The sequence below is a fragment of the Cynocephalus volans genome, chromosome 7, assembly GCF_027409185.1.
Source record: "Cynocephalus volans isolate mCynVol1 chromosome 7, mCynVol1.pri, whole genome shotgun sequence".
Lineage (NCBI taxonomy): Eukaryota > Metazoa > Chordata > Mammalia > Dermoptera > Cynocephalidae > Cynocephalus > Cynocephalus volans.
Window position 1 is genome coordinate 129,863,797 of NC_084466.1, and position 14,324 is coordinate 129,878,120.

Sequence of the window (14,324 nt, forward strand, 5' to 3'; positions counted from 1 at the left end):
TCTTCTCAGAGAAGACTTTCCTGAACATGCACCTAAAGAAGCCCTCACAGTACTCTGTTATTTACTTATTTGTTTATCTATTACTAGTCTCTTCCCCAGTGCCTGATGTTCAATAAATATTTATTTCTGTGTGACATTATATTTGTTTAATGCTTACATTTCACAGATACTCTTCTGATAATTTTGTTTTATTTCCGCAAGGATATGAGGTAAACAAAACAAAACAAACCTCTATGGTTCCAAACTGAAAACTCCCTCTTCACCCCTTCCCATCACAGCTCCACACACATACTTGGAAGAGGTATCCTTGTCCTGTGAATAAAGGCAACTGTGCCAGTTGGTTGTAATATTTGTGATTTCACTGGAGTCTTGGAGTCGTGTGCACCCAGTGATACAATAATTAGTACTCTAACCTAGAGGGGTTCTTTTGAGACTGGAAATGGTGCTGTTGGGTGCAAAACTCTTCTGGGCTTGGGGGCCTCCTGGCTCAGGGATTGTGGGGTGGAGGATATGGGGCAGAAATAGGCAGAGGGAAGCAAATGGCAAGAACACTCACTGGTTCCAGTTTGGTCTGTTTATTGTGGACCCCAGTGCAGCAGTAATTCTGTAGGAAGAGCACTGGGCTAGAGCATATACATCCCTCCTTCCCTGCTCCACCATGGGCTATCAGTCCCTCTTTTAAAAGAGGTGGAACCGGGTCGTTTTGAAGAGGAATCCCAGCTCTGAAATTCTATGAATTGATGAGAGGAGTCTAACCTTTCATCATGATGTCTATGAAAAAGGATAACCCTTGTAACATTTCTGATAAGCATAGCTTTCCTGGTCTAAGTGGGATTTCTCTGATTGGCCAGTAAGGTCACTAGACAAACGCAGATCTCTGCTTTTGCCATTCTACTTTATTCTTATCTTTACTTTCCTAGCGAAGTTGTTCTGGGAAAATCTCCCCATTGTCACATAGGAATCAACATCTAAACGTAAGTGCACTTCAGCCACTCCCCAGGAGATGGGTTCTTACTCTATCTGATCTTGGCTAACAATCCCCCCATCTGCTTTCAACATGTTGCATTTGACATTAAGTAATGTCTTCTATTAGCATTAAAAGAAAACAGTCTGGAAAAACTCACTCTAAAGCAGAGTTCAAACAGGCCACAAGTAGATGGGGAATCTCAACTGCATCAAGATTTGTTAAAATAATAGTAATAAATACATTATTTATAAATGTATATGTGCATATGCATATATATGCAAGTGTATGTGTGTGCATATAAAATATGTGTGTGGATAGGTGTGTGTGGTGAAGCCAAAAATCTGTGAAGTGGGTCAAGTGAATGATAAGAATGCTTCTGCCTGATTTATGAAATTAACTGGTAACAAGAAGAGGAGAAAGATTCTCCTAGCGTAGAAGAATGCATGATCAAAAGAACTGAATGATACGGAAAAGAAATTGGGAATCTTTATCCCATACTTACTGGTAATGGGTTAAAATTCTGGTCCACGAGGTGATTGAATCCGTGGTCAAAAAATGAGTGCCGTATCACAACATCAATGCCCTGATTGGCCAGCATTCCTAAAGTGTTCAACCATCTAGGGCCGAGGAAAAAAGCTACATCAATAAATTGCTTTTAAATAGCATATAACAAGCTCTATAGAGATTGGCTACAACATACACACCAACCACTCACCACTAAATTTACCTAGGACCTTAATATACAGCTATAAGAGATTATAGAGATCAGCAAATCCAGCTTCTTCATTTTATAGGGAAAGAAACAGAGGTCAAGGGGAGTAAAATGAACTGTCCTGGTAAAAAAATAGCTTGTTGCTAATGACTTACCTTTTACTCCTGGAATACCAACAAATGAACACCTTAGCCAATTGTAAGTCTAATGTCCTCCCCTCTTCCCCTCCTGACCACAGAACATACAATCATACAAGCACACACACTATACATCCCACCACTCAAACTCCCCTGCTTGCACTCTGCCACTGTACATGTACTTCTTATGGGATTCTAACCCACACATTCCTATGACTTATGCAAGAGTATTCCAGTCATTTGTGCCTCTCATATATTACCATCAGCAGTCAATGCAATAATAATTTTCTTTGGCACTATAATTAACTATTCAGAAGTTCACACATATGTTGCAGTGGAGGACCTGCATTGCTCATACACTTACTGTGTACACCACTATGCCAAACACCCATTTTCCTGGGTATGTCATCCCTCAAAAATACTGTCCTCTTGGTTCTTACAACACCCACTGATGATTCTGCCTTCACTATTTACACATTCAATTCAATCACCTTTTCATGTATTTGTTTGTTTTTCTCTCTCTCTTCCTACTTCTAGACATAGGGAAACTTCTAACTGTAATAATATATGTGTAATAAATGCGACTCAGAGCTTCAGTCTTCTCTGCATGAGAGACAAGGCATTTCACAACCTATCCCAAGCATATGTGTGTCCAGCTTTATCTGTCATCTCCCTTCGTCTCTCACCCTAAACCCCATTCCCCAGAGGCTCTAAGCCACATAAAACTACTCTTGGCTACCCCAGCACACCATACTTTCTCATACTTACCTGAGTTTTTATACATGCTTTCACTTCTGCTTAAAATACCCTTCCTCTCCTCCTCTATACCACCTACTTTAATCTGGCAAATTGCTTCCCATCTATTAATCTCCAACTCAAGTTTCATCTCCTTCTAAACTCTGCTGCCCAAGCCAACAGCAGTGCCTGCCTCTATAGTTCCCGAGAACTCTTATTCATACCCCCTTGCTAGCCCACTGAATGATAATCACTTGCTTATTTCTCTACTTACCCCACCCCATTGGTTGTGAGCTCATCAAGCATAGACACAATGTTTGAGTTTGTAGCAAAACACCCATCACAGTGCCTGGCACCATGTATGTGTTCAATACTCTTTGTTAAGTTGAAATTTATCTGGATAAAATTAGATTCTGGGAAACTTTGAGACTCACCATTCAGCAAACTAGGGAAAAATTATGCAGAGTTATGATTTACCAAATCCGAAAACATATAGAGCTCCAAAACTGTGATTTGTAGAAGAATTAAGCTTTTATCCTTGCTGGAATAAAGAGCATTGCTAATTTTTAAATTATGAATAAATATTATTATGTATATTTTCAAATCTTTTTCACATTTACAATTATACTTTATTTCCCTAAAAACTGACAAATATGTACTGACAAAGTAACCAAAACAAAGCAAAACAAAAGGAAAGCAAAACATAAAAACAAAAGTTTTAAATAAAAATAAAAATATGATTATAATATAGTAGAACTTTTTGTTCTTGTTCAAATTGGGACATCGTGAACCCAGGAATTGAAATTGCTTTTGGAACATTACATGGCCAAGCTACATGCCTTTATTTTTTTATTAATTTGGAAAACCTGTGAAGTCAGGATAACAGGTTTAGCTTTTCCTTTGGCCACTGAGGCACAGTATTAGATAACTCATCAAGATATGTCCTGTGGTAGAACCATAACATGAATTCTGGGCTAATGTCTTCTAAATCAGTGGTCTTCCCACACTGAAACAGCACAAATACAATAAGGTCTATATCTAACAAGTATTTATCTATAAAAACAAATATAGATAAATTTGTTTTTACTTACTCACCTTTCTATCCTTATGCTATTGAGTGAATGAAGAAAGAAAACAATGCATAAAAGCGTAATCACATCTACAGGAGCACCTACATTGAGCAACATCTGGATATCTATACAGGATTGTATCTTATCCTATTTGTTCACTCATTCATTATTTATTCAATAACATTAATTAATCAACCATAAATGGCAGCCATTATTCTCCACATTGAGGATATGCACAAAAATGCTTGTGTGGCTATGTAAGTCATTGGTAAAGCACTGGGTATATAAATACCTATGTATACACAGTTCCTACTTGTGACCTCTATAGAGCATAGCATAGTGACCCGCATAGAATGTACAGTCGTCAAATACATGTTAATTAGTAAGCCTGATTTTTTTGTTAGTATCTGAGAACTTTTCGAAGAAACTCTAAAATAAGAGGGAAGGATGTGCATCCTTCTATCCAAACTCACATCCTAATATATCCAGGATCTAGAACATTCAAAAATGACAACGGCCAGAACCGCTGCTTCCCCATGGCTTTCAGAGCAGGATGTTTAGTACTGAAGTTATCTTCATCTTTCTCCTGTAATAACGAGCCCTCTGGATGTGGGAAATAAATGGTCTTCCAAGACTCCCTTCTATGCTCAGGTAGAGAAAGTTGGTAACATGACTGTGTCGCACCAAGAATGCTACTCTGACCCTTATTTTCCATTCCACGAAAGTTTTTTGGATATCTACTGTGTGCCAGACACTTCTAGGTGCTGGAGACACAGCAGTGTGCCAGGGGTGTATTTGTAGTGCTCCAAAGAATCCCAAAGCCCTGACTGGGAAACACTACCCATGAATACTTGGTAGCAGAGAATTCTGATATGTCCATGCATGTGTATGTGTCTTAGTGAGCTCATGGTTATGCTATACATCGATAAAATCCTGGAGAAAATGCATTTTTTTCAATTTCTTGCTACCTTCTAGAGTTTCCTAGAATGCTTTACTTCCCCCCCCCCAGCCCCCCGGAAGCAATTTATGCCCCTTGGAAAACTGGACTCAAAGGGCACATTGCTGGGTGCTGCTAGTGGAGTTGAGACCAAATGTGTGACAAACAGGTAACAGAGAAGACCAGAGGCACAATTAACTAGTTCCATCTGATCAGTGTCAACCAAGCATTGGGCATCTAAATTATAACCCAAATCTAAACAACTACATTTATCTTTGTTTTGCAAAGTGAGTGCAGGGATCTATGAATATTTGGGTGATGTTCATGAAAAGACAGGTCTGTGCTCCAGCTTCCTCCATGAAGGTCATGGCATTTCTCATTTCACATCATTTCCTAAAGGGAAGAATGCTCATAAAAATACTCAGTACAACTGGGCTGCTTGCTGAGCCCTGCAGCAGAGTCCTTTGGTGATGGCTGAGCAAAAACCATTCCTCTGCCTTTTCCAAGGGGTCCCCTGCAAGTTGTAACTGCCAATCTGGCTTCTCACCCTTGCTACAGGGCTCATATTAAATCAGTAGGGACAGTATTTTTGAGAGAAGATGCACACCAACATTGTATCAAATACCACCTCACTCCATTTTATTCATTGGAACCATGCTTGTTGGACAACCACTCTGTGCTACACAATGCTAGATGCTGAGGGTACAGAGATGGAGGACACAAGGTATTACCACGAATTACACTGACTCATTATCTTCATCTGTATTTGCCAGGATTCCATCTGTAAAGGCAATCTACTTGACTGGCCTGATTTGTCCTTCACAAATATATTAAAGAAGCTGCCTCAGTGAAGGGGAACTGCATCTGTATAATTAAGAACAGCTTTTAGTAGCAAAACAAAGTAGCTGAGGGCAAAACTGCAGTTCTTAGGAGGACATTGCTCAGCCAAAAAACTATACCAGACCAGGAACAAGTCACTTGGTTAGTCCATGGTCCCGAGGGGTTAGTCCCTGCCATATGATACTGGCAGGCCAGTCTGAGGCCCTCATGCTTCTGGCTTAAGATGACTGCAGTAGCCTTCAAATTCATTTTCCTATCTCTTTCAAACTCTTGTGCATACTATTGCCAAAGCCAGAGTTTTAAAACATATGTCAGATTGTATCTCTCTCCTCCTCCAAAATCTTTAATGGCTTGCCATGAGTATAGAACAAGGCCTCATTTCCTTTACCTGGTTTTCAAGACCTTCCATGAGTTGGTGGTAGATCCCCTCCCTCGCCTCAGCCCTCATTACATCCCTGCAGATAGTGAGGCTTTAGTCACATTAATCATTTCCCGTCCTCTATGCTTATGCCCATAATGTTTCCTTGGCCAAGAATGCTCCCCTCTGCCATCACTACCACTTTCCTCCTGTAGAAATCAGACTAATCCTTCTATGTTCCCCTCAAATGACACCTCCTCCACAGAGCCCTTCCTGATACTCCCAATCAGAGAAATTCTGTATTCCTTTGTATGTCTATCACTTTCCTTTTGTAGCTAGACCATGTGTAGAAGGAGAGGTAGTCCACTGCAGTGGTAGAGGCTGGGCTCTGGAGAACACTGCCTGGGTTTGGATTCGAGCTCTACTACTAACTAAATAAGTGATCTTGGGCAAGTGACTTCAACTCTGTCTTTCAGTTTCCTCACCTATAAAATGGGGATAATAACAGTATCTATTTCACTGGGTTGTTACAAAAACAATACCATTGATTTCACTGGTTGTTAACTTGTTAAATATATATAAAGCACTTCAGAAGTGCTTGGCACTATATAAAGGTATTGTTATTACTAAGGCACTTTTCTCCCACAGCTTTACAATGTAGTTATCTCCTATCCCAGTTCCTCCAATCACATGTTTCTGGAGGTTAAACACCATGCCTTATAGTTACCAATCCTTCCAAGACTATGGCAAAAATTAGATGAGAAAATGTATGTTGTTTCACTGTGTTTTGAACTGCAGACATTAAATAAAGCTCTTATTACTATTATCATTGCTGTTATTACTACTACTGCTATCTTTGCTCTATGATGCTTGTGCCTGACATTTTAGTATCTAGAGAAGGCACTAATCACTGTTCATTGAATGACTATGGACATTCACAAATGAATGCCTCACCCCTGCAATGGGCAAAAGAATGAGAGGTGTCACAGTTTTACTGTTCTTTTCTGAAAGTCCCTGAGGATGAAACTGTAAGTGTTACTCACAGGAATCCTGCAGCATAGGAATCTGATAGATTGTTTGTGCCTCCAGTTGAGGTGGTCACCACACCTTCAAGCCAAATCTTCTTTCCTGGGGTGTAGGTATTAACCACCTGTTCACACAACAAAAGCAGAAGGGGATAATGAGATTTTAAAAGCTATTTCCAAGTCAGAAGCAACACACACTCCCTTAAGGAAGTTTCTCTGATTGTCTGCTCCTAGGTGGTCATAATATGCGCTTTTTTCATGATGATGCACCCAGTACAGTGAGTTGGCATACACACACACACACACACAAAAGCTTTATCATTGGCACATATGCACTTAGAGAAATTATTTTTTTTCTGAGTAAACCCAAGTGACAATGCGACAGAACAAGTGCATATCCTAAGACATAAGCTGACTGCAACACCCTTCACTGGAAAATATAAATTGTGTCATGTTTCCATATCAACAAGTATTGAGAAAATTTTTTCAGTACTCTGTTATGGCACATCTATGATACGTGCACTGTCCATGCGTCAGAAGTCATGAATCATCAGAGGGTAGAGAGCAATGTTTGGAAGAGGTATTTTATAATTATCAGGGCATATACTTGCAACCATAGTTTGAAAATAACTGCAATAAATGTAAAAAAAAAAAAAAAGTCACTGATCCACAGGTGATAGACCCTGCACAGGGAGAAGCTGCATACCTTCCAAGCAGAGGCAAGCCTCTTGTCAAAAGGTGGCTCTCTGAAGTTTTGAAACGGCCCAGCCCCTCTGATCCACAAGTTGGAGACTGGCCAAACTATCCAGATCAGCGTGCAGATACTCTGGAAAGCAATCTGCTCGTACTTATGGGTAATGGTGCATGCTGGGTAGCCCATGAAAGCACAGCCTGAGTCTAAGACTTGTCTACAGGTAATTCATTTGAGAAATAAAAACAAGGAGCAGGAACAAGGAACTAGGGGATTAAAACAGGAGAGAAGGGAAAACCAATACAAGTATGCATTTTCAAATTGACAACCACTGCTGGCAACTTGTACTCAGTCTCACAGGGATCTTGGTGAGAACCTTATAAACTGTCTCAGAATTATCTCCAGGAGGATACAATCAGAAGCATTTATCCTTTGTCTCCTGTCCTCAGAAGGACAAGAATAGCCTTTTAACTATTAACCCTTTCTGCTTTCTACTCGCTCCCCACCCCCTTTTATGTGCAGGCCTGAGTGCTGAGCAGGTCCCCTGAGTATTTCATGTCTCTGCCTCAGAGAAGTCCCAGAATAGGACATGAGAGGTGAGTACTACCGTACTACACTAGCACGAAGTTGGCTACAGCCTGCACACCGGCCTAGCTCTGGTTGCTGCAGTGCTGACTAGAGTAAAAGGTGGAACTGGGAGAACGCCACTTATGCACGAGAGGGGCTGAATAAAGAAAATAGTGTATTTGGGTCTCATGGCCTACCAATTTTTCTCCCAAACATAAATACCAAAGAAATTCTTCCTCAGGTCTCTAAGGAGACAAGTATGAGTATGTCATTGCTTGTGGCAGGTGTCCATTGCTGGAGGAATGGAAAAATTAAAAAATGGTGGATACATATTATAAAATAGCATGCAGAAGTTGGAACAATAAATTTCATGTAAATCCAACAACATGAATAGGCTTTAAAACTTTAGTAGTAAGTTAAAAAATATATATAATGAGATTTATGACACAATATTATTTATGTAATTACTCATTCACACCCAACAGCATTACATAGCATATAAGGACGCATGTCCCTTAAGGGCATATATCAAATCCATAGGAAGTCATATATAAGGGGGAAGTGAAAATTAAAAAAAAACAGGACAGATGATAATAGTTTGCCATGAGTTGATGAGTATGATTTTAATTTAACTCTCTGTGCTTTCTCCCCAAAGAAAAAAAATATGTGGCAACCCCATGGGTAGACATCAGCAAATGATCAAATTTGTCTTTTCATTTCTACCCAGGCACAGCTCCTTTGCCCCCATCACCTCATTTACTAGAGAGTTTGCATTATTTGGAACCTATTTATATTAGGGTTGGCAAAGTAACTGACCTTTTCAGAAATAGAGTTGTAAAAGAAAATACATAAATTTGAGATGGGAGTAGGGATTGTGATCGGGAATAGAAGAAAAATCCTGAGAATTAATGGTATAGGTCAAATTGGCATGTAGTTAAATATTAAATAAAAAGATTAACATAGAGAAAGAAGAGTCATTTGAGGACAAGGTAGTCAGTCCTCTCACCCTTTCAACACTACTCAGAGTACCCAACCCACGGAAAGCTGGAAATCGTACAAATAAGAAAGCAAGAAAAGTACCTTAAATGATCAAAAACCAGAGCCATATAGTGAAATTAAAGGACTGCATCTATGATTCCCCTTAAAATATAGTGCTAGCAGAATATATGTGCACATGATAAACTTTGTGCTTCCTTTATGACTAACTGGAGCTGAGTAATATATTTGTGTTTTTCTTTTTTGCCTTTGGCCTCCAGGATATTCAGAAATAGTTGAAATTGCCTAGGAAGAATATAAAAAAAATGAAGCTAGAAAGGGTTAAGAATTTATATCCAAAAATATTAAGGCATTATCAAATGCATTTATTCATCCACTCAACAAATATTTATTGAGCACCTGCTATATGCCACGCCAAGTTCTAGGGGCAGGTATACAGCAATGAAACAGAACAAGTCTCTGCTCTTAATGACTTACATTTTAGTCAGAGGGAGGAGACTAACCATAAGCTAGTAAACAAATAAAATAAAATTAGAAAATAATAAGGGCTAAGAAGAAAACAAAACAGAGTAATATACTAGACGGTGACTTGGCAGGAGGGGAGGGTCAATACTTTAGATAGTGGTCATGGAAGGCCCTTGCAGAAGGTGGTATCTGAGTCAAGACCTGAGTAAAGAAGGAGCCAGCCCCTTAATGGAGCTGGAGGAACAGCACAGAGAAAGAACCTGTGGAAACAGGACTGTTGTTTGTAAGAACCAAAAGAAAACCATCTGGAGTGTAGTAAGTGAGGGAACAAAATATTTAAAATATGAGGTCAGAGAAGAAAGGAGGGATGTTTTTATTCTGAGAGTGATGGAAAGCTATTGGAGGGATTTAAGCAAGAGAGTAATCAGATCTGACTATATAAAGATTCAGTGTAGCTGCTATGCGATCATACGAGGGAACTTTAGAAAGTTCATGGAAAAATAAAATTAAAAGATAAAAATAAAAAATATAAACAATTTCTCAACATAAGTTCCATCAAGTTCAAGACACTTTTGTAAGTGATGATACCAGCCATTTAGTACATTCCTAAAGAGCTGAAGTTCCTGGGAATTTAACTATGTCAATGCAGTCTTTTTTCCATCGTTAACTGAAGACAAATGGGTGCCCTTTAAAGATATTTTAAGATTAGGAAACAAAAAGAAGTCAGAGTGAGCCAAATCAAGACTATAAGGTGGCTACCTAATGATTTCCTATCAAAACTCTTGTAAAATTGTCCTTGTTTGATGAGAAGAATGAGCAGGGACATTGTCATGACGGAGAAGGACTCTGATGAAGCTTTCCTGGGCGTTTTTCTGGTGAAACTTTGGATAACTTTCTCAAAACACTCTTATAATAAGCAGATGTTATCGTTCTTTGGCCCTCCAGAAAGACAAGCACAGTGCCTAGAGCATTTCAAAAACCTTGCCATGACCTTTGCTCCTGACCATCCACTTTTGCTTTGACTGGACCACTTCCACCTCTTGGTAGCCATGGCTTTGACTGCTTTGTCTTCCAGATCATACTGGTAAAGCCATGTTTCATCTCCTGTTATAATTCTTTGAAGAAATGCTTCAGGATCTTGATCTCACTTGTTTAAAATTTCCACTGAAAGCTCTGCTCATCTGCAGCTGATCTGGGCACAACAGTTTTGGCACCCATTGAGTGGAAAGTTTGCTTATCTTTAATTTTTTCAGTCAGAATTTTGTAGGCTGAACCAACTGAGATGTCCATGGTGTTGGCTACTGTTTCTGCTGTTAATCATCAGTCCTCTTCAATTAGGACATGAAGAAGATTAATCTTTTCCGTGTGTATCAGTAAGTGTACTTGTATGTGAGAAAGTATCATGAAAACTGTGGTATGCAAACCAAAGTTCTGTTATTTCTATGAGCACTTTGAGCTTCATTCTCCTCATCCATAAGATGGAAAAATGCCTGACAGGATTGTGTTAAGGATCCCATTTGTTTCTTCAAAGGATAAATAACATCAGGCCAATAACAGGCAGATCCTGAGAGCTAGTGGGAAGAGGCACAGACCTAGCAGATGAACATTCATGTGAGTTTCTCTAATGCGATGCATGAATTCAGAGGAACTGATGCCAAATATTCTTACAGTTCAGTGGTAGGATTCTGAGCTACCATTTATGATCCAAGTAAGAAATCTTTATTTACTTTTGTATTCATTTCCTAACAGAGTGCCTGGCACAGAGTGGGGTACTTAACTGGAGATTGTGGTGCTCTAGACACACAAAGAAGTCAATGCAATTCTAAACCTGCCTTTGCACAAGCTTACAGTAAACTGCCACTCTTTAAGGAAGTTACATGACCTAAGAAAGGGCAAATGAACTGGCCAAAGAATTGGAAGCAATATGCTGATAGCAAAAACAACCTTAGATATCAGGAAAAATAAAGGCATATTATGAAAACCTATAACAACATGAAAGATCTCGATAAGAGTAATATGTGTTTATTTACTAAATCTCAGGCTATCAGGCCTGAGGTCTCCTCCTTTACTTCAGAGATAAAAAGGGGAATCCCGCTTTGCTTAGCAGGTAATTTATATATGGAATCCAGTAACCTCAGAAGTGGTAAAGGCAAATTACCATCCAATGTGACTTGGATACCAGAAGGATTTTATGAAGTATCAAGCTCCTTATAATGTTCTGATATTGAAGATAAGTGACCTTCATGTGTTTCCACCACCTATCCCTTGAGAACATTTTCTATAAGTACTTATTTGGAGGGTGACATGCCCAACTCAGAGAGGCAGTTTGTATGAGATGATCATATTTCAAAGGGAGTTCAAAGTCTAGCTCCTTTTAATGAGGACTTGATTCCAGAAAATGGTTGGATTTATAAAAATGCTATGTACCCGGGACCCTTAAAGGACACAGATGCTGCATAAATAAAAGTTAATCTGAATTCTCTCTGACCTGCAGAATATTCAGAATGAAACAATCCAAAATGATTGTTATTGGTGAGGTAGCATTGAGTAGCAGTTAGGGCATGGAGTCTGGAGACAGATCGCCTGCATCTGAATCCTGGTTCTATCGTTTACTCACTGTGTGACCTTGAGTGTGTAACCTCTCTGTGTTTCAATTTCTTCAGCTGTAAAATTAGAATAGTAAAAATATCCACCTCAGAGAATTTTATATTTTAATTACTTTATATTTGTAAAGCACTTGAAATGGTGTCTGGCATACAGTAAGCACTAGACGTGTAAAACCAAAATGTTAGCTAGACCATTCTGCTGGTTCAAGACATATGAGATTGTGTTTGAATGAATCTAACATTAGAGTTGGTCACTTTTCCTTCAGACATACCACTCGTGATAGGTAATAGCCCAGATGTATGCTAAGCAGCTGAAAAGGCAAGTTTAGAATTTAAAAATGCACATGGCTAATTCACATAAACGTAATTAGCATTCATTTATCCACTCTCAGCACTGGGGTAGCCCCTGTCAAGCCACATGAACAAAAAAACACACCATGAGGTAGAACTTTGATACAAAAACTAAACCAGATATATGAAATGTTTTGTGCGGGAAATATTCCTAGAAAGTATTAATGTTAAAGGTTCTAGGAGTAGTCGGTACAAATGGACAAATATTTTCTAAACGTTTACTGTTTGGGACATGGCGGGAGGCTTGATGAACTGTGAGTCTTCTGTGAGAAGAGAAGACCATCATGGTGATGTGTGGTGGGGGTATGGATGCCAAGTCTGGGTACAGGCTGGGCCTAGGGAGGAAATCAGTGTGGACACAAGAGCAAAAATAAAAATCAGGAGAAGCAGATGGAACCAGCTGCAAAATTCCCTTAGAAAGCAAAACTCTAAGAAACTGAGGGCTATAGTTCAACACTGTGGTTTTCTGAGTAAATATGATTCTCCCTGTGCTGGAAGAGGGAACACTGGAGGACTTTGGAAAGAAAAAGGGTACAGTTCCTGGTGAGAAACGATGTGCCAGTGAAGAATATTTTAAGGGATACACTGGGGAGGGAAAAACGAATGCTGAGATTACTTAAGTGAGGGTAGAGGGGAGCTCAGTGGTGGGCTCCTTTTCAGCTTCCCAAGTAGACTTCAGCCCTGGCATTCATTTGGTTAAGGGAGCCTTGAGGCACCCACAGCTTAGGCCAGCGGCTGCTCAGAATCCCTGAGCTTCTAGAGGCAGAGTGGTACAAAGAGAAATCCTTCCAGCTTCCCTCCCCTCACATTTCAGGGTCAAGGTCGGTCAGGATAGTTTCACATGGATACGCTGAGGAAGGAGGGGTGAGAGAAAAGAGAGAGGTTAGGGAAAACAGCCCTGATTTTTTTTTTTAGGTTTTATTTTCCCTACCACTTTGAATTAAAAAAAGAAAAAGAAAGAAAAAAAGAACAGTGAAAATAAGAAAATAACCATTTATGTGGCACATTTTCAAACCTGGGCTTCCTTTTCCTGTATTTCTTGATATCCTCCTTCCAAAACTGTGATCTAAGTCTTTTAAAAAGACTCCTGAGAGCTTGGCTTCAGCCACTGGCTGTGCAGGAGATGGTAGCCTTACAGCAGCAGACATGTTGTTTATGGTTATCCAAACCCAACACCTTCCTTAATGAGAAAGGAAGCAATAAAACAGGAATAGTGGACAGGCCAGCTGGGCTAATCAGCCCGGGCAGGAGGCCCACCCTCCAAAAGAAGCTGGAGTCCATTAATTCCAGCATCTCATCTACTTGGAAATCAACCTTCCCTGGGATTTCAGGAGAGCAGTAGCTCTTTAAGTACCAGAACTGGTCTCCTATATAGTTTGTTACCAAGAGCTGAGTAGCTTCAGAAAACTTCTTATACCTTACCTATACACAGAGCTCTTCTTAGGGATACCCTTGCCTCTCTGCTGTCTTTATTACTCATTGTATTTACAAGTGGTCAAGGTGAGAGGTCAGAACTGTTCCTATGTTTCTTTCCATCCTTCTTGTGTGTTTTTTGACTCTATGCTCACCACCTATATTGGAAGAGAAGGGGATGATAGTGATTCTCTGCTCTCCTTCCTCAATGTCCCTTCCCGAGGTCTGGATCTTATCATTTCTTCCTTGGTCTTCCTGCCTCTAATCTTTTCCTTCTCTAGTCCGTCATCCACTCTACTGCCATTTGTTACCTTGACAAATCCCTGCCCAGCTTAAGAACTTTCAATGGTTCCCCACTGACAGCTGCAGTACTCAATTATTCGTGCTCACAGAGAGGTCTGTTGGGTCAGTTGGGAGGTGTGTGCTACAGGTAACTTGTTTCTAATAACACTGA

The 14,324-nt window shown here is 39.7% G+C and overlaps 1 protein-coding gene across 3 annotated transcripts in view; it reads right to left on the reverse strand.

Moving 5' to 3' along the window:
* The window catches only part of HPSE2 (heparanase 2 (inactive)), a 715,375-nt gene that overhangs the window by 129,971 nt on the left and 571,080 nt on the right, over positions 1-14,324 (reverse strand). For all 3 annotated transcript variants that reach the window (XM_063103268.1, XM_063103267.1, XM_063103266.1), the window contains 2 exons: positions 6,800-6,906; positions 1,470-1,584 (listed from right to left, as the gene is read on the reverse strand). In XM_063103268.1, the coding sequence (XP_062959338.1) occupies positions 1,470-1,584; positions 6,800-6,906 (222 nt within the window). The remainder of the gene's footprint in view (positions 1-1,469; positions 1,585-6,799; positions 6,907-14,324) is intronic.